At 55.9% G+C, this 17,553-nt stretch overlaps 4 protein-coding genes across 10 annotated transcripts in view; 1 reads left to right on the plus strand and 3 right to left on the minus strand.

Moving 5' to 3' along the window:
• Positions 1-5,830, plus strand: part of Nfic (nuclear factor I C) — a 33,680-nt gene extending 27,850 nt beyond the window's left edge. For all 3 annotated transcript variants that reach the window (XM_031349027.1, XM_031349026.1, XM_031349024.1), the window contains one exon: positions 1,702-5,830. Coding sequence is in view for 1 of the 3 variants with exons in the window: in XM_031349026.1 (XP_031204886.1) it covers positions 1,702-1,719 (18 nt within the window). In the remaining 2 variants the exon portion in view is untranslated. The remainder of the gene's footprint in view (positions 1-1,701) is intronic.
• Positions 5,831-7,085: 1,255 nt separating this feature from the next.
• Positions 7,086-10,278, minus strand: Smim24 (small integral membrane protein 24). The gene is made up of 4 exons (XM_031349028.1): positions 9,462-10,278; positions 8,708-8,819; positions 8,448-8,513; positions 7,086-7,681 (listed from the first exon to the last, which is right to left on the minus strand). Exons 1-4 carry the CDS (start codon positions 9,526-9,528, stop codon positions 7,561-7,563), a joined length of 366 nt encoding a protein of 121 aa, XP_031204888.1. The 5' UTR covers positions 9,529-10,278; the 3' UTR covers positions 7,086-7,560.
• Positions 10,279-10,940: 662 nt separating this feature from the next.
• Positions 10,941-13,778, minus strand: LOC116076044. Of its 3 annotated transcripts, none has more exons than XM_031349612.1 (3): positions 12,813-13,778; positions 11,951-12,553; positions 10,941-11,737 (listed from the first exon to the last, which is right to left on the minus strand). In XM_031349612.1, exons 2-3 carry the CDS (start codon positions 12,420-12,422, stop codon positions 11,529-11,531), a joined length of 681 nt encoding a protein of 226 aa, XP_031205472.1. In that variant the 5' UTR covers positions 12,423-12,553; positions 12,813-13,778; the 3' UTR covers positions 10,941-11,528. The 3 variants fall into 3 exon arrangements, with proteins under 3 accessions (XP_031205472.1, XP_031205473.1, XP_031205471.1); XM_031349613.1 differs by having other exon boundaries at positions 11,951-12,176; positions 12,302-13,778; XM_031349611.1 differs by having other exon boundaries at positions 11,951-13,778.
• A 622-nt stretch (positions 13,779-14,400) lies between these two features.
• Dohh (deoxyhypusine hydroxylase) overlaps positions 14,401-17,553 on the minus strand; it is a 5,094-nt gene continuing 1,941 nt past the window's right edge. For 2 of the 3 annotated variants that reach the window (XM_031350097.1, XM_031350098.1), the window contains exons 2-5: positions 16,776-17,087; positions 16,330-16,406; positions 15,338-15,578; positions 14,401-15,123 (exon numbers count right to left, since the gene is read on the minus strand). In XM_031350097.1, coding sequence (XP_031205957.1) covers positions 14,807-15,123; positions 15,338-15,578; positions 16,330-16,406; positions 16,776-17,049 — 909 coding nt within the window. In that variant the 5' untranslated portion in view covers positions 17,050-17,087 and the 3' untranslated portion in view covers positions 14,401-14,806. Of the gene's footprint in view, positions 15,124-15,337; positions 15,579-16,329; positions 16,407-16,775; positions 17,091-17,553 lie in introns of all 3 variants that reach the window. The other variant, XM_031350096.1, reaches the window with a different exon arrangement.

Genomic DNA, 17,553 nt, shown 5'->3' on the forward strand with positions numbered 1-17,553 from the left:
CCCCCCGCCCGTCTCTTCCTTAGGCCTCAGCCATCATCCAGGCAGTCTCCAAAGCCCAGCTCCCCCATTTTGTAGCTTTGGCCAGTCCCCTCACAAGGCTGAGAATGCTCTAGACCCACAAGCATGGCCTCACTCCTTCCTCTCCTGCCCTTGCCCCCCCCCAGTCCTCCCTCCCATGGAACCACAATCCATCCCTGACAAACTGAGGCAGGTGACCTTGGGATTTAGAGTCAGCGAGTTTTTGGTCGGCATTTCCCCCATATCTGAGGCTCCCGAGGCCTCCTCTGGGTCACGGTTTCTGAGGCCGGTCCATCTGCCATTGTGGGCCAAAGACAACACAGTGACCCAGTGACCAGGCCTGGTCCGTGGAGGACCAAGCAATATTGTGGGCTGGTCTCAGAATGCAGGCCTCATCCCTGGGCATACTAGGGAGCTACAGAAGGTTTTAGGGGGAGGGAGAATAGATGGGACTTCCTGAGTGGGGAGGGTTGTGGAGTGGACAAGATCCCCACCGCCACCAGGGAAATGAGGAGGCTGCCGCGTGGGCTCTCCCCCTCCCCCAGTCCCCACCTCAGCTCTGGGCCTCTGCTCATTCCGCCCAGTCAGCACTTCCTGGCTGGCTACATTGTTATTCCTGGCTCGGCCTCCCTGCAGCCGGGTTCCCCCACTTGCCCTCCCCCCATCTGCACACCGACCATACTCCCCCCACAAGGCCCCTCATACCCAAGCACACAAATACCCAGGGGGTCTGAGGCTCCAGCCGTGTCTCGCTGGCCTAGGCGTCCAGCACACGGCAGGGTCACACCCCACCCTGTCTGGTTGCCAACGGAAACCAGACATGAGGTAAGGGATGCAAGAGCTTGAACTTGGCTGCGGCCTGGCGGAGAGAGGCACTGCAGGCCCCGCCTCCTTTGCAGGCAGCCCCAAACCCCCACCCCTGCCGGCTCTCTCAGGCACCAGGCTAGACAGGACTCCCACAACAGTGCTCCACTGACACCCCAGGAGTCTTGGAGGGGAACCGGACGGGGACATGTCCAAGCTGGTCTTGTCCACTCTCTGAGGCCAGTCAGGAACTTCCTAGCTGGAGAAAGGGAATGATTGTTGAAAAGATAAGGCCGGTGTGGTGGTGCAGGCTGTCCTGGCACTAGGGAAACGGGGGCAGGAGGATGAAAAGCTCGAGGCCATACTGGCTACACAGTGAGTTCTAGGCTAGCCTGGTATAATACTGAGCCATGATCCGAGCTGCCCACACGCGTGCCTTCTCAGCTTAGGGCCCAAGTCAAGTTAGCAAAGAAGGCCCTCAGCCACCCACAGACTTAATATGTTAGGCCAGTCCCAGATGACACATGGAATGTAATCACATCTCTTTGACGTCGTGAAGGATATACTTAAACCAAGTCCCTGATGTCCCACGGGACAGACGTCACACCAGCAGGAAAGGGGCATGTCTGCTGTTCTGCCACTGTTTTTTGCAGGCCTCCTTTGTTTTGCCAGGTAGCCTTGTGCAGAAGTGAAGGGAGGACATAGACTAGTACCACACCTGGAATTATGGTCTGGGATTCAGGAGTCCATGTGCTGTGGGGGAGGGGACGAGGTTGCTGCTCTCCTGACACCCAATCAATCCCTCTCTCTCTCTCTTTCTGTGTGTGTCTCTCTCTCCCCCCCCCCCCCCCCCCCCCCCCCCCCCCGTGGACCATGCAGTCCTGGTACCTGGGGTAGCCGAGGTTGCCTTCCCACGCCTCCTCCATCACCGGTGGAGTCCCAGGGTGACAGTCCCAGCCTGCATTTTTGGTGGAAAATTAGATGGAGTGAGAAGCCCCCTGCTGACTCCCAGCTGGATGGAAAAGACAGGAGGAGAAAAGGACAAAGGACAAACAGGAAAAAAAAACCCTTCCCAACCAAGATGGGAGCCGTGGGTCTCTGTGGCACCTGCTGCTGATGGACGGCTGCCTGCAGCCCTTCTGCGCCCTGAGGACCCTGCCATCACCCACAGACCAGGCAAGCCTGGCCTGGTACCCGCCCAGCACCAACAGATGGGCGGAATGGACAGGGTGGGCCACCCAGCCAGGCCACCTCTCCCCAGACCCCTGCTGCCAGCCACCAGCGCCAGCCTCGGGGACCTCCGGCCGTCCCCACCGACAATGTTTGCCAAAGACAGGAGGCTGGAGGTGGACAGACCGCACGGTGGGCAGAAGAGGCACGTGGGAGCCGCCCAGCGCTGGCCCTGCTGGGGACAGACATGCCATACAGGTACTTTGGGACCCCCGGGAGGGTCCTGAGTCCAGCCTCCATCTCGGCCCTCTGGCCCCATCTCCTTGCGGACCTCATTTGGAAGGACACATCTCTCTATGCAATTTGTCCCCACCCCACCCCGGCATGAGAGGCCACACAGCTCCCGACCCTCCGGCCTCCTCTCGCACATGGAAAGTATCAGCACTTTGAGAAACAGAGATAGGGGAACTGGGCCCCCCACGCCGAAGTTCCTGGAGGCGGGAGGTGCGGGAGGTGCCGCGATCTAAGTGCCTAGCCCCTCCACCCACCCGTCGTCCACCTCGTCCATCGGGGACACAGAGTGGCCAGGGCACCCCCACCCTCGTCTCCGTGTACCCTAGCTCCTCATCACCGCGCGCCCTCCAAGCTAGAGAGATGGGACCCCAGGGGGGGTAGAGCTGGGTGTCCCGAAACCCAGGCTGGGGCTATGCGCCGTCCCCCTACACTTCTGCCAGTGCCTTACTTCCTGGAGACCCACCCTGGGGTACCCCACTGCAGGGGGATACCCCCTTTGCACTTTGACCCTCCTGATGATGTGGGGCCCAGCACAGGGACCAAGAAGGCTGGTGGAAGTGCACTCAGACCCCAGGTGGGAGGGCTCTGGGAGTGATGGGGTGACAGGGTGGACTGATGGCTGGGGTCCCCCATCTGCTATGCGTACTTCACTGACCTAAAAACACTAAGATGGGGTGCAAGGGCCATGCCCCAACCCCAGCTCTGCAGCGCCCATACACACCCACCCTGTTCCTATCTTGGATGGCCCGCCCTGGGAGGGGATATTGGGTGTTTTAAGGTCACTGAACCTACAGAGGCCTCTCCTCCCCCACCACCCATCTTGGCCCTGTCATGTCCCCTCCCTGCCGAGGCTGCAGGCCATCACCCCAGCAGAGCCCCCAGGGCCTGGCCCTACCCACCTGGGACACTTGTAAGTACAAAGCTCCCCAGCCTTTGAGGCCTCAAACCCCCACCATCTGTCCGTCCGTCTGTCCTCAGGGACCCTCCAGTAGGGGGACCATGGGGATATCACGGAGGCCACTGTCCAGATGGGGCTCAGGCCAGTGGGTGTGGGATGGGCTGTCTGCAGGGTAGACCTGGCAAGTCCCCTCTGATACTCCCAAGCCAGCCAGCCGGGTCCCCCAGGGGTCAGGACAGAACCAACTATTTACCTAACTGCATGGTGCTTAAGGCCCCGCGACACCCAAGAGACCCCTCCCCTGCCGGGCTGCTGTGTGCATGACAGGTCCACCTACCCACCCACTTCCCTCACCGCCTCTACTAAAAAAGGAAAGAAAAAAAAGGATACACAAAAAATATATATATATATCCTTACCAAAAAAAAAAATCCATTATTTCCAAATTTGCACGAAGTTTTTACCACAACATGTGCCTTGCTCTCCCGAGAACAAGTATTAACTTTTAAATAATAACCGCGCACACAGACGCATGCCCTGCACGCATAGTTACAAACAGACAAGCGATTACATGAAATAAAAAATAAAATCCAAAAGGGTGGTATTTCTATTTGCAAAGAAAAGAAAAATCAAACGAAAGCAAGATTTTTTTTTTTTTTTAAAATATAAGAAAGAAGGCTGGGCGTGGTGGCGCACGCCTGTGATCCTAGCTCTTGGGAGGCTGAGGCAGGAGGATTGCTCTGAGTTCCAGGTCAAGTCTGGGCTACAGATTGAGACGCTGCCTCAAGAAAAGGGGAGGGGGAGCAAATCATAGAAACAAGGAAATTAAGACTATTAAGGAAGTCACAACTGGTCATGGTTTGTGATCCCCACCCACAGCCCTGGCCCCACCTCACCCCGTGGTGGGGGACTGGAGTCGCCTTGGTGCTCATCCCCTGAGCCCCCAACCCTCCTTTGTCTTCCAGCCAACCCACAAAGCTGAATATATGCAATATCCGTCCGTCTGTCTGGGTTGAGCTCAGCTGTGGGGAGTCCCGGTGGTGGAGGGAACACAGCGGGGCCGTCCCAAGTCTGTGATTTCAGTTTTTCTTTTTTGGTTTTATTGTTTGTAGTTGCCTTTGGGTTTTTGTCATTCTGTTCTGTCTTCTGTTAAATCTGCTCTTAAAGTTCACCAAAGCTAAGACAGTTGCCAGGGGTTTATGGGGCAGACAGGAGTCCAGGCTCCAAGCCATCCCCTTGCCTCTTCCGGGCCCAGTCCCACCATCCCCCCACCAGGCTGCCCGTCACCCTACTCAGCTCTGAGTGTTGGGCGCTAGCAGAGGCCATGGCAGGCTCACCTTGATGGACTAGGGTGGGTGGGACCACCGCTTCTGCGCGCGTCACTTGTAGGCTTGGCTGTCCACCCCCAGCGCCAGGAGAGGTAGCACCATCTCCTGGGGGACCATCAGCGTGGGTGGGGGTGGGGACATTGGACAGAGCATGCCTGGCAGCAGGTTGGGAGGGGCCACTCAGCGTCCCGCCCCCTCCCCCCAATTTCTCAGAAAATCTCCAGTTTCCACCCAGGGACCCCACACTGGCCCAGTCCTCAGGTGGATGACTTAAGCACGGCAGGAGATTATTTTTTTATTTTTGTTTTCCTGTGTATGAAACTTAACATTTTTCAGACCATCCTCTCCTCAGGCGACCATCCCTTACCCAGCCCCATCATGCCCTGGTGAAGCGCCCACGGCCTGCTGCTTTGGGATGTAGCCTGTGACTGTGTTTCCCAGGTGGGGACCAGATTATGTCTGAGCTCCTGAGCCCTGAAATCTTGATAATCATGAATACCCAGGGTGGTGGGAATGACATGGGGGGAGTGGCGTCTGCCCGCCCCTGCCCCGCCCCTCCGGGGGGTAAACCAGCCAGGCCGCACTACAATGTCCGCAGCCAAGAGGCCCCCCAGGCCACCAGCAAATGTCCCACCCTTGGGGACAGTGCGCCCGTGTGCCTGCGGTTGGGTTGTGCAGCATTTGTACATACACGCGCATTTAGTTTGCAGTTAATCCCTGCTGTGCTGATCACAGTTGCTTCCTCCCTCCATTCAGTTTGTCCCTGAGACCCCTGAGTGGCTTTTGCTTCTCTGGGGTACTGGGTTCGAAACCCAGCCACTTAATTTTCCCACTGTTTTGTTTTGATATCTTAGAGACAGGAAGGTCTCCCCAGGCTGGCCTCCAACTCGGGGCAATCCTCCTGCCTCCGTTTCTCAGTTGCTCTGACGACAGGTGTGCACCACCACTCCTGACTTCCCTGCCCAAACCTCATATCCTACTTGTTAATAGCTGTCTTCTCCCTCTGTCATCTACCCAGAGCACTCAGCTACGGTCTGTCGCCCAGTGCAGGACCCAGGTGAGAGGAGACTGCCAGCGAGTCCCCAGATCTTGTAGCCATGATACCAAACAGTCATTTCCCGATCAGTGCCTCACACATCTGATGGTGCAGTTTTGGGGTCCGCCCCCACCCCTCCGAGTCCCCACCCCTGCTCCCCTCGGATGTAGGACAGGAAACAGCAGGTGTGCTGGGCAGGAGGAAGGCATGTACCCCCAAGCCACCACCCCTCCCTACAGCACCCAGCCTCACTACCCCAGCTTGGGGTACCCAGCTGGATGCCCCAAATGTCACACCCCATCCAGCCTCAGATCTGATGCAGTCATCTGTGTCCCCCAACCAAAGCCCATTCGGGTCTGAGGGTTCCAGCATAAGCACCCGGAGCTGCGGCCCTGAGAAGCATTGGATTTGAGGGACTGAACGGCGCAGCCCAAGGCGCTCGTGGGTTTCAGGGAGTGGGAGGGACTGTTTTTCTGTTGTTTTTCCCCCTGGCCTCCCCTTGTTTTCTGGGTGTTTTCCTGCAGAGATCTTTTGGGTTTATTTTGAGATTTTTTCCCCCCATTCAGCCACTTTGTATTTTACTCCTGGGTCGATGCACCTCTGACCTTCAGCTTTTCAGAACTGCACTTACTGGTCTGTGGGGGCCTCTGCCTCCTCCTCCCAGAGACAATGGTGTCTGGATGGGGAGTAAAGGGCACCCCAGACCCTTCTTGCTCCACAGCCCCTGCCCACAGCATACTCCACTCATAACCATATATTACAAACTCATTTTTGGTTTCTGGCTTTTTGTTTTGTTTTGTGGACCCGCCTGAGCACCTTCGATTGCCTGCTGTTCCGTTTCTCCCTATGCAAACAAACAAAAACAGTGAGGGGGGTCCATAAAAGATTCAATAAAAGGCAAAAAAGAAAAAAAAAGAAAAAAATGTATAAAAATTAAATAAGCTTAAGCTTTGGCTCCTCTTGGTTCTTCTTTTCTGTGTGTCCATGAAGCAAGCGCTCTGGTTGGATCAGCAAGTGGGAGGTTGTCACCTGTATTCACAAGCCCAGGCCCACCATGTGGCCCCTCCTGTTCTGGGGCAGCCTGCCTTGGCTCAGGGAGAAGGGATTTCTGTTCTGCCTTGGGCCAGCACCCTGGACTCCATCCCAGTAGAAGCCATAGGAACTGCTATGGTGGCTCAGGCCTGTCTGGGGCAGGAGGATTAGGAGTTCAAGATCATCTTTGGCTTCATGGGCAACTTGAAGCCAGTATGGCTGACATGAGACCCAGTCTCAAAATAAGAAAGAATGCAACCCCCAACCTAGAGTGAAGAGCTGAGGTCTCCTTACCTTAAGCGCCACTAGCTCTGTGGGAGGGGCTGAAGAGAAAAGATCCCAGGACCCTGACCCCAGATATCACAGAGGTTAGACCATCTTCCCAGTGCCCCGCAGCTCTTCATGAGAACCAACTAGACACCTCTGTGAACAGCCTGGGCCTAGGCCCAGCTCTCAGTGGCCAAGGACCCCTGCTCCAGGCTCTGGCCTAAGCCCACACAAAGGGACTACACAGCATTAGGGGCCTTTATTAAAGGAAGGTGCTGGGGACAACACCGCCTCCTGGTGGCCGTTGCTGGAACTCTGCCGAACAAAACTCTACTCAAGGACAGGAGACCCTTGGATGAGGTCCTCAGAAAGAACCAAGTGACCATGAGGCTGAGAGCTTGGACCACGGGGTGTCTCTCCTCCAAGACGGGCTAGAGAGCCTCCCGGAGGCAGCACTGGGGCTCAGAGACATGGGGACAGTCAGGTGACACCAGGAGCGTGCCTGGAGGGCCGACTGGATGTGAGAGAGGATACAGGAGGAGACACCAGGCCAGTGGTGTGTCAGAGGAGGATGGGGGATGAGTGTGGGAGCCACAGGCAGAGCTGACCTCCTCATTTGAGGACAGATTTCAGACCCAGATGACACCAGTCTGGCTTCGGGTGGTGGCTGCAGCTTGAGGGGTGTGGGTGGAGCACCCCCAGGCAACAAGAGCCTTCACAAAGCTGTTTTCTTGCCTTTCTCGTCATCTGAGGACTCCTTCTCCTCTAGTTCCAAGCCCACGTTGCTGTGTCCGCCCTTCCTGTCCACCTTCTTCTTCTGCTTCTTCTCTGCTTTACTGTAGGGTTACAGTGCCACAGTAAGAGAAGGTCACTGCTCACCAAGTTACCTTGTCAGGCTATGTGAGGACAGGCTGGGGCTACAGTGACCTCAGGATGACCCCACAGAAAAGAAAACATTCACTCCACGGAAAGCAAAAGGATGGATGGATGGGTGGGTGGGTGGATGGATGGATGAATGGGTGGATGGGTGGTTGGATGGATGGGTAATGGATGGATGGGTGGATGGATGGATGGATGGGTGGATGGATGGATGGGTGGATGGATGGATGGGTGGATGGATGGATGGGTGGATGGGTGGGTGGGTGGATGGGTAGATGGGTGGATAGATGGATGGGTGGTTGGATGGATGGATGGATGGATGGATGGATGGGTGGGTGGGTGGATGGGTGGTTGGATGGATGGATAGATGGATGGGTGGGTGGGTGGGTAGATGGATGGATGGGTAGATAGATGGATGGATGGGTGGGTGGGTCACTTATGATAGAGTGATGGTCATGATGTACAGGAAACCATGTTTCCTCACAGGGCAGCTATGTTCTCTGCAGTCCTAGGTACAGGGAGCCCCAGCCTCTCCTCCTAGCCCTTCCTTCCTCAGGACCTTCTCAGGTTATTCCCAGCTGCCTATTCCAACTCTTCCCCGACTTCTCTCCCTCTCCCGGATACAGAATCTGCACTAGAGATTCCTGCACAGAGCCCACTTGCTAGACACTGTCCCCTCCTCCCAGCCAGGCCTCCTGGGACTGTCTGATGGTAATCGCCCACCTTGGCTTTGAGTTCTCATTCATGATGTGCTGCTCCATTCTGAATGTAGCCTCCTCATCCTGAGTTCTGCACACATAGAAAGACAGATACAAGAGCTGTTCTCTGACTCAGTATCCCCAGCTGAGGTCATGGACTCCAAGAATCAGAAGGGATCAACAGGGCAGAAAAGCAAGTTGACCTCCAGGCTGACCCTGGTAGGGAGCAAAGAAGGGCGGGGGAGGCCACAGGAGGCCTTGTATGGGGCAGGAACAGGTCCTCACCTGTCTTTGGCGCACCAGACACGATTGACCAGCATGAGGATGAAGACTATAAACAGGAAGCCCACTACTGCGGCCAGGCCTACCAGCCAGGGCTTCAGGCGGCGCTCTGAGGCTGCGAAGGGCAGGAAAAGTCAGTGACAAAAACGAAGGGTCTGCAGGGAGAAGGGGAGCCTGCAGGAGAAGTGGGTGCTGCGGGAGGGAAAAGAAGTGGGGGGGCAGAGGGGTCTGTGGGAAAGAGGGAGGGTGTTAACGAAAAGAGGCTGGTCTTAGAGGGCGGGGCTTAGAAAAGGCGTAAGGAGGAGGGACTCAGGAAGAGCGTCCACGAATGAATAGGAGCTGCCAGGGGCTCAGGGGGCGGAGGTTGTGAAGAAGGTCCGGGCCTCCTCGAGAAGCTGGCCTTCTAGAGGGCGAGGCTTTCAGATAAGTAATTGAGGAAGGGGGGGGGAGATAGGAGGGGGTGGGAAAACATTGGGGCCGGAGTAGCTTGGAGAGGCCTTGAAGGAGCTCCGAGGACCAGCTGGAAAAGGCCAGTGGCCTCAGCTCACAGCGTTGAGAGACAGATGAGACAGGTGTCAGATAGGAGCTGTCACTGGAGAGCACTCATGCCCACCAATGCCCTCCTCACTTCTTCTTTTCCTGAGCACTTATGTTGCCTCAGTTTCTCCTAATGGGAAATAAGGCCTTGAAGAGTCCCCACCCTAGTTCCTAACACCCACCCAGCCTACCCTGTCCTCCCTCCGCACCCTAGTCCTACCCTGCTGGGCCTCAGCGGGTGTCAGGAGCAGCGTAGCCAGCAGCAGCAGCCTACCCAGGGTGTCCATGGCCAGTGCGCTGGATCTAGGTCGACGTCCAGCTGTGGGTGTGAGCTGCACAGAGCTCGGGTGGGGTTAAGACAGGATGGTTGGGCGGGGTGGAGTGGGGAACCTGCCATCTGTGGCCCAGCCTCCCATGGCTGCTGGGCATCAGACCCCTGCTTCCTCGGAGGGCAGAGTCTGAGCTAGTTTAATATTAACCTGGACTGTCCCTTCCCCTGCACCTTGCACCCCTCCCTGGAGACCAGCAGCCCCAGGGACAGGTCCTTAGCGTCCTCTATAAGAAGTCACGCTGCACAGATGTGACGTCCAATGCCTTCACGTGTACACAACCAAGTGTGGCAGTCAGGCTAGGTGGCTGGCATAAGCTGGGCAACTTTGTGTCTGGTACGACAGCCCAGCAGGGTTGGCAGCTCTGTGAGCACCAGACTGCAAAGGGGAGGGCACCATGTTCCTAGAAGGCAGACCCTCAATGCAGTGGCAGAGCCACCTGCCTGCAGAGCATCCAGGCACCTCAACATACACAGACAGGGCACCAGCGTCTACCCTCAACCTTGGGCCTCAAGCTGATTAGATATCAAGCCCCACCTGGGCAAAGGAGGACCCCACCCAGAGGTGTCACGGGTACAGCCACAGCCTGGGCACGTGAAAGAGACAGCAAGAAACAGGACATTGATGTCCTCATTTCATTTCTACACACCAGAAAGCCAGAGGCAGGAGAATGGCTAGGTCTAGGCCTAGCCTGGGAGCCAGAGCAAGATACTGTCTCAGAAACAAAAATGTATGCTGGGGCCGGGTGGTGGTGGTGCACGCCTTTAATCCCAGCACTTGGGAGGCAGAGGCAGGTGGATTTCTGAGTTCGAGGCCAGCCTGGTCTACAGAGTGAGTTCCAGGACAGCCAGGGCTACACAGAGAAACCCTGTCTCAAAAAAAAAAAAAAAAAAAAAAAAAAAAAAAAAAAAAAAAAAAAAAAAAAAAAAAAGATGCCACCAGGAACCCAACCAGGCATGCCTATATTAAGCTCCTACTGTATATTCATGGAGTCCTGTGCTGAGAGATCTCAGCCCAGGTGGGTTGTCAGGAGCCAAGACTGACAAGGCTGAGGTGGGGGAAGCCCTATGGAGAAGACCTACCCCACATGGCTCCTTTGGCTCCATACCTCAAGCTGGCCTGGAATGTGCCATCCTCCTGCCTCAGCTTCCTGAATGCTGAGGGTGACAGGCCATGAATGCTTGGTTACTCCGTGCTGTGAGTGACAAGTTCCCTAGGCTGAGAGGCCTTCACACAAGCATTTCTCAGTGGCCTGCCTTGGTTTCCAGTCTGTGCTACTAGGCTCATCGACAGCACCCAGGAGGGTTTTATGGGAGCATGCGGGACACGGCTGAGACAAGGACGTCGCAAGCACTTGGATAGTCAGATAGGCTTTTAATTTGTATGTGAATCTGGCCTCACTTTTTTCTCCTCTCAGCAAACACTCCTGATGCATAAGGAGTCTGTGTGAGGAATTATCCATAAAGAAAAAATGTTACAGGTGATGTCTCTTAGTTCCAGGACAGCCAGGGGTATTACACAGAGAAACCCTGTCTTGAAAAACCAAAAAAAGAAAGAAACAAAGAAACAAAGAAGGAATGAAAGATGTCATGGCCCCAGGCTGGCCCTTGTAGGAGACCCTGGGCTCTGTCCTTAGTATCACAGAAGCCAGGTAGGGTGGCCAGACCTGTCATCCCAACATTCAGGAGATGGCAACAGGAGGTTCAGGAGTTCAAGGTCATCCTCTGCTTTATATCAAGTTCAAGGCTTGCTTGGGCTATATGAGAACCTATCCCCGAATCTTAATAAAGTGGGAGTAGAGTCTGCAGTCAGAGCACTCCAGCCTAGGCAGGGGAGCTTTGAGTTTCAGCCCGGCCAAACCCTGTGTTGTACAACAGACATATCACATACACACGTGGCCCAACCGAGGCAGAGGGACCTGCCAGGTCCACCAATGTCGCACGTGCTGCTTCTCCAGGTCAGTCCAACCTCCAAAACTTGGTCTGCACCGGCGGGTCCCTGAAGGCAATGGAGGTGCGGCGAGGAGGAGCACGGGCGGGGTCCTCCTCCCCACGCCAGGCCAGAGCCAGCTGAAGATCCAGCTCTTCCAGATCCTCTGCAGCCAAGCTGGCCCGCAGCTCCCGGGGACCTTCCTCCTCCTGGTCAGGCTTAGGGCCAAAGGCCCAGTCTGCAGGGACAAGTGGCTAGTGAGGTCATGACTGGCCACCTGGAACCCTGACTAAGCCCACCGCTCCGCCTGACCTTGGCCACGCCCATCCCATGGTCCAATCTGGCCACGCCCACCCTTGGCCTGACTCTGGCCTAGACCGGAAGGAGGGAGCTCCATTCCATGCCACCTGTGACCCCAGCCCAGGATGGATTAGGCGGGAACGTAGCTCACCAGCCAGGTCATGAGCTAGATCTTTGATGAGGTGGCCAACAATGGCGTAGGCCACGGCCACCACCAGGATAGCGGCCATCAGCAGATACAGGGCGTAGCGAGGCAGGCGGATTGCATCCAGCGCGGGCGGCCGGTATTCCTCATACATCGGAGGGGCTGGGCTCCAGTCCTCAGTTTCTCTTTCATCCACAGACTCTGCCATGTCTGGGACACCTTCAACAGGCGCCTGAGGGAGGTGATCCACACACGGGAGTATTAGGGGATGAGCTAAAAGGATTAGGACGGCTCCTCCAGGCCATCTGTCCGGATTAGTGGTGAATCCCTGCTCCCCTCGCCAGAAGTGATGCTTACATCCACATTGACCCCAGGGCCTTTGCAGGCCGAGTTCTCTGCTCAGGCACGGGCACAGGCTAGGCAGAGGGCTCACGGAAAGCTCTGGGGCAGCCGGGAGCCCGATATGCTTGGTGAGCATGCAGGAGGCTCATGTCATTGCGGCCGACCAAGCAATGGAGGAGGGTCTGTGCAGGGTGGACAGGGCTGGGTGGGACCCACGGGTAGCTGCAGGCAAAGCGGATTCTGCTCACAGGCGTCCTCTGGTGGCTACTGTGGGGGAGAACAGCGTGTAGCCGATGGGAGTAAAGGGGTACAATGGCCTCTTGCTAGGTGGGCCCTAGGATGGAGCCCTGGGAGGTTCTAGAAGGGGGCAACCTGAGCATTCTGTGAGAGACTGAGTTCAAATCCCACTTTCGAGGGTTGTTCCGTGCTGTGGCTATCCTAGCTCTGGTAGGGCAGATTTCCTACCAGAAAGAAATTTCCTACCTAGCAAGGGGTTGGTCATCACAGGACAGCTAAGCCCACATACCCTGCCTCTGGCTTCAACTGTTGAGTCATCAGCATTCGGGGACAGTAGGGCACCGAAGCGAAGCTGGGACTGACACCAGACGGTGGTCTTTGCAGTCTGTAACATGAGTTTCATGCCCAAAGAGGAGGAACAAAGACAGGACTGGAGGTAGAGAGAGAACTAGGCAAAGGGCCAGGCCAAGAAAGAGCAAAGCCAGGGGTCAAGGAAGGGTCATGTGAGGGTGGCGCTTCCAGGAGGAGGAAGATTGGCCAGGCCAGATAGTATCTGGGAAGGCAGGGAAGGGATCTGTAACTTGGCTCTCAAGAGGGCTCCCACGGGCAGTTCCTGGGACACAGTAGCCATGAATGGTAGCATAAGTCTAAGCCATGATGAGGAAAAATGGGAGGTAAGGAAGTTTTGAGTCTGGAGTGGGGGAAAACTTAAGTGAAGAGACTGGGCAACCTGTGCTATGAGTACAAAGTGACTAGTCAGGAAGAGTGGCATCCAGGAAACTGAGGCAAGATTGCCATGAATCTGGCTAGTCTGGGCTACACATTGTGCACCTTCTGATTTAAAAAAAAAAAATTAATCTGAACATGATGATTCCCACCTATCACAGGAAGCGAGGGAGATCAAGACTCATCCTTTGCTACACTATAGGTTGGAGTTCAAGGCCAGACTAGGCTACATGAGACCCAGCCTGGAGGAACAAAGACCAAGAGCTAGCTCATCACAGCTCTTACATGACCTATGGACATGTCTAAAGAACATACATAGGGCTGGGGGCTAGCTCCGGCTAAGGTTCTCATCATGCAGCTGTGAGGACCTGAACTCATATCCCCGAGATCTATGGAAAGGAAGGCATGGTGGCCACAACTGTAACTCCAGCACTGGGAAACAGGAGGATGACCCCTGGTAAGTGCTACGGCCCAGCTGACTCAGCAAGCTCCAGGTTCAGCGAGAGATGCCTCAAGTAAGTAAATAAAAGTAAACAACCAGGCAGTGGTGGCACACGCCTTTAATCCCAGCACTTGGGAGGCAGAGGCAGGCAGATTTCTGAGTTCAAGGCCAGCCTGGTCTACAGAGTGAGTTCCAGGACAGCCAGGGCTACACAGAGAAACTGTCTCGAAAAACCAAAAAAAAAAAAAAAAAAAAAAAAAAAAAAAAAAAAAAAAAAAAAAAAGGCAAACAAAAATTAGTATATCAAAAGTACCCAGGTGTTACCAATGCCATATCAGCCATAGTGGCAAGGACACAAATCAGACTCACTTTGGAACAATGTGGAGCCCAGATTGGTGCCGGCACACCGGCCATGCCTCCTCCTTGGGGAAGAGCACAGAAGGCAGGGGTTACCTGGCATGTACCTGCCAGGTGACATCACGTGCATGGGTATGACACCCGAGTTCTAGGCCTTGGAAGCTAGAAGAGATGGCTGTAGGCTGCTGGGTTCTGTGTCAAAAACATTTGTGGGTGCCCCAGATAGCATGGAATTATGGGAGCCTGGATGGGAATCCACAGTATGGACTCTTGGCTATACCACTGAACCCCTTCCTCTGTGAGCCCCCTCCAAAAGGCCACCTCACTGTCCTCACACACCAGAAGCCAGCACTTGTGAAAAATAACTTATTTTATTTATGCAGCACTCCCTGCTTGACCCAGATGTGAGGTGCACCCCGCACACCCCTGCCCCCATAACTTTCCCAACAGCTTCCTGAGCTGGATCATTCCCAATGCCTGCAAGCTTCCACACTGCCATCTCTGCTAGTGTGGAGGGCATGGGATACACAGAATCACAGAGCAGACAGCACCAGGGTGACACTGCCCACCAACACCCAGCAAGGCAGGTACACAGAGTGGGAAACAAGGCCCCTCAGCTGCTTGGCTCTCTAAATCTGGATAGGATGCATAGCCAGCAGAGTACTACACAGTACATGTGGCCAGGGAAGGGGCAGGAGAGGCAGCCCCAGGGCACAGGACAGGTGGTAAGAGTCCCAGCAGATGCGCCAGGTGCCGGGTTAAGGTGGTGGCCGCAGGCGCTCCAACCCGTCTGCATACTGGAAATCCTGGCCATTCTCGTACTCGTACATGTCCAGCGCCACCTCGCAGCTCTCCCGCACCACTTGCTCAGGGTCCATGCTGTGATCTCGCAGTGCAGCCAGGCAGGCAGGCCTGGCGATGGCGCCCAGGGCCTCTGCACACTCGTGTCGCACCATGGGGCTCTCAGTGGTCCGTGCCAACGTGGCTGCCAGCTCAGGCACAGCTGCCTCGTGCTGCAGCTGACCCAGCACATAGCCCACCTCGTGGCGGAAGAGTGCGCTGCCGCATCGCAGGCCTATGAGGCAAGGGCGGGGGAAACAGGGTAAGGATGGCTGGGCAGGAAAGGATGGGCATGTGGGATCCCAAGACCACTATGGTCAGACACCTAGGGCAAGTGTCCAGGGTATGTGTGGGGCACCAGGATGGGGAGAAGGTGGCCCTGGGACTCACAGCTGCCCCTTAGGCTGCACAAGAGAAGACCCAGGTCCAAGGCTAGGGTCCAACCTCACCTTCAGCCAGGGCCAAGGCAGCCTCCTTGCCACCCACATTGCGCAGGGCAAACATGGCACGGTACCGCTCAAAGAGTGGCCGGGCCTCATCCAGCAGGGCTTCCCGCAGCCGCCCCACATCCTGCTCTGCTGCAGGGGGCGCTGGGTCCACTGAGAGGTAGGGTCCTGCACATGTGGCCTCTCCAGGATGCTGCTGCAGCCACTCTAGACGCCCAATGGCGAGCTGGCATGTCTCCGCGACCTGCAGTAGCAGAGAGAGGCAGCTATGGGTCCTGATGCTGGGGACATGGGGTGCATGTCTGGCCCAATCACCATTCTCCTGGACTTATGGCTGAGCCAGGAGGAGTGGCTTCAGGTCAGACACAGAGTAGCATGAGTAGGCACTGGGGATGGGTGGAGACCTGGGGGAACACAGAACAATCTATGTAAAGGCCCTGGGGCTGGACATCACAGGAAAAGCAAGGGACATGAGAAACAGGAAGGAAGGCAGGGGACAGACTCATGCCTGGGAGCCCATATGTTAGGACAAAGCCAGAGATTGGAGGTGAGCCACAGGTGCAATAATAGATGGACCTGCACAGGGCAACCTCACGCACTGGAGTATTACTCAACCATGAACAGGAGCAAGGCTCTGACAGCACAGCATGGACCAACCTTTGGAACATGGTGCTCAGTGAGACACAGACATAAAAGACCACACAATGCAGACTCCATGACAGGAATGCACAGAACAGGAGGATCCAGGGGTAGAAAGTAAATTTGTGGGTGGACTATGGGCCAGGGGAAAGACCATATAAGTCATAGGCACCGACAGTGAACAGACAAGGGTAGAATTCTCAAGGCTGGGGACCCAGAGCTGTGGGGAAACCCTACGGGTGGCCCTGCCCACCTGCCCCTCCTCTCACCCCCTCCATTTCCAGGAGGTTGCCCTGGTAACCAGACATGGCTTACAGAGCTTGTCCTGGCAGATGAGCCAGTCAGAGTTTCCTCACCTCAACCACTGGGTCAGTGGAATACTGCTTCAGGATGCCTAGAACTTCTGGGTTACCGATCGCCCCCAGGGCTTCCCCTGAGGAGACAAATCAGTAGAAAGGGGCTTGCTTGATGCCCAACACCTGACTGGTTTCCCAGGAGATAACTGAGCCTACAACCCCTGAGCTGGCCAATCAGAATCCTTACTCAAGAAGTTGGCCTGCTGGATCTAAAGCCACCCACCCCAGCCGGTGTCCCTGGGTAGAATGAGAAGACCAGGTTGGCATGGGACCCAGCTCAGAAGCAGCTCTCTGGGTACCCACTCAACCCACCACCACCCCCTGCCACTCCCGCTTGCTGTCTACAGCCCTGTGCAGCTCCCATCTTCTTCAGGACCTCCTTGCGACTGCACCCAGCTGTGCCCCAGGGACAAAGCTTAACACACCACTGGGCTGCCCGTACTCACCTGCCTCGTGACGAACCATGGGCTCCTGGCTCGTGTCCTGCAGCACATCCACCAGCACAGGGATGGCCCGTGGGTCCCTCATCTGGCCCAGGCAGTAGGCTAGCTCGTGTTTCAGAAGAGCAGAGGTATCCTCAAAGCCCCGGCTGATCCAGGCAATAGCATTGGGGCCACCCAGTCCCCGAAGTGTAAACAGGGCACGGAAGCGTGCCTGCAGGGGCTGCTTGGGGTCCACTAATGTCTTCCCTATGGCCTCTATCTCCTGCTCCGTTACCATGGCAACAGCCTCCCCAGCTCGTGATCTACAGTAGAAACCTGCTGTAGAAAAAGAAGGGGAAGCCCCATGCTATGGCACACACCTGTATACCAGCTGTTCCAGCCCCAGGATGCTGAGGAAGGAGGATCCCTGAGTTCCAGGCCACAAAACTTTCTCCACATCCACCACCCTCCACCAAGGTGGTGGTGGTGGTGGAAGCCAGAGCACTCTTCCCAGGCATCTTGGTCATTGGCATTGGTTTCACAGTCCAGAGGAACCCATGGTCTCTGCTGTGCAGTTCAAGTAAGCTACTTTGTCTCTGGGCCTCAGGTTCAATGGGTTCTTCCCTGGGTATCTGTCACAAGCTCCACACATGCGCAGAGAGGCACAAACAAAAGCCAGGCCCTGGTCGTGCAGATCTAGCCCTGAATCATGCTCCCAATTGGGAAGTTGGTTCTGGAGGATTCCCCACACCACCCACCCCCATGACCTCGCCTCCTGGGACTCAACCCTGGAACTGAGAAC

Source organism: Mastomys coucha, unplaced genomic scaffold (assembly GCF_008632895.1).
Source record: "Mastomys coucha isolate ucsf_1 unplaced genomic scaffold, UCSF_Mcou_1 pScaffold4, whole genome shotgun sequence".
NCBI classification, from domain to species: Eukaryota; Metazoa; Chordata; class Mammalia; order Rodentia; family Muridae; genus Mastomys; species Mastomys coucha.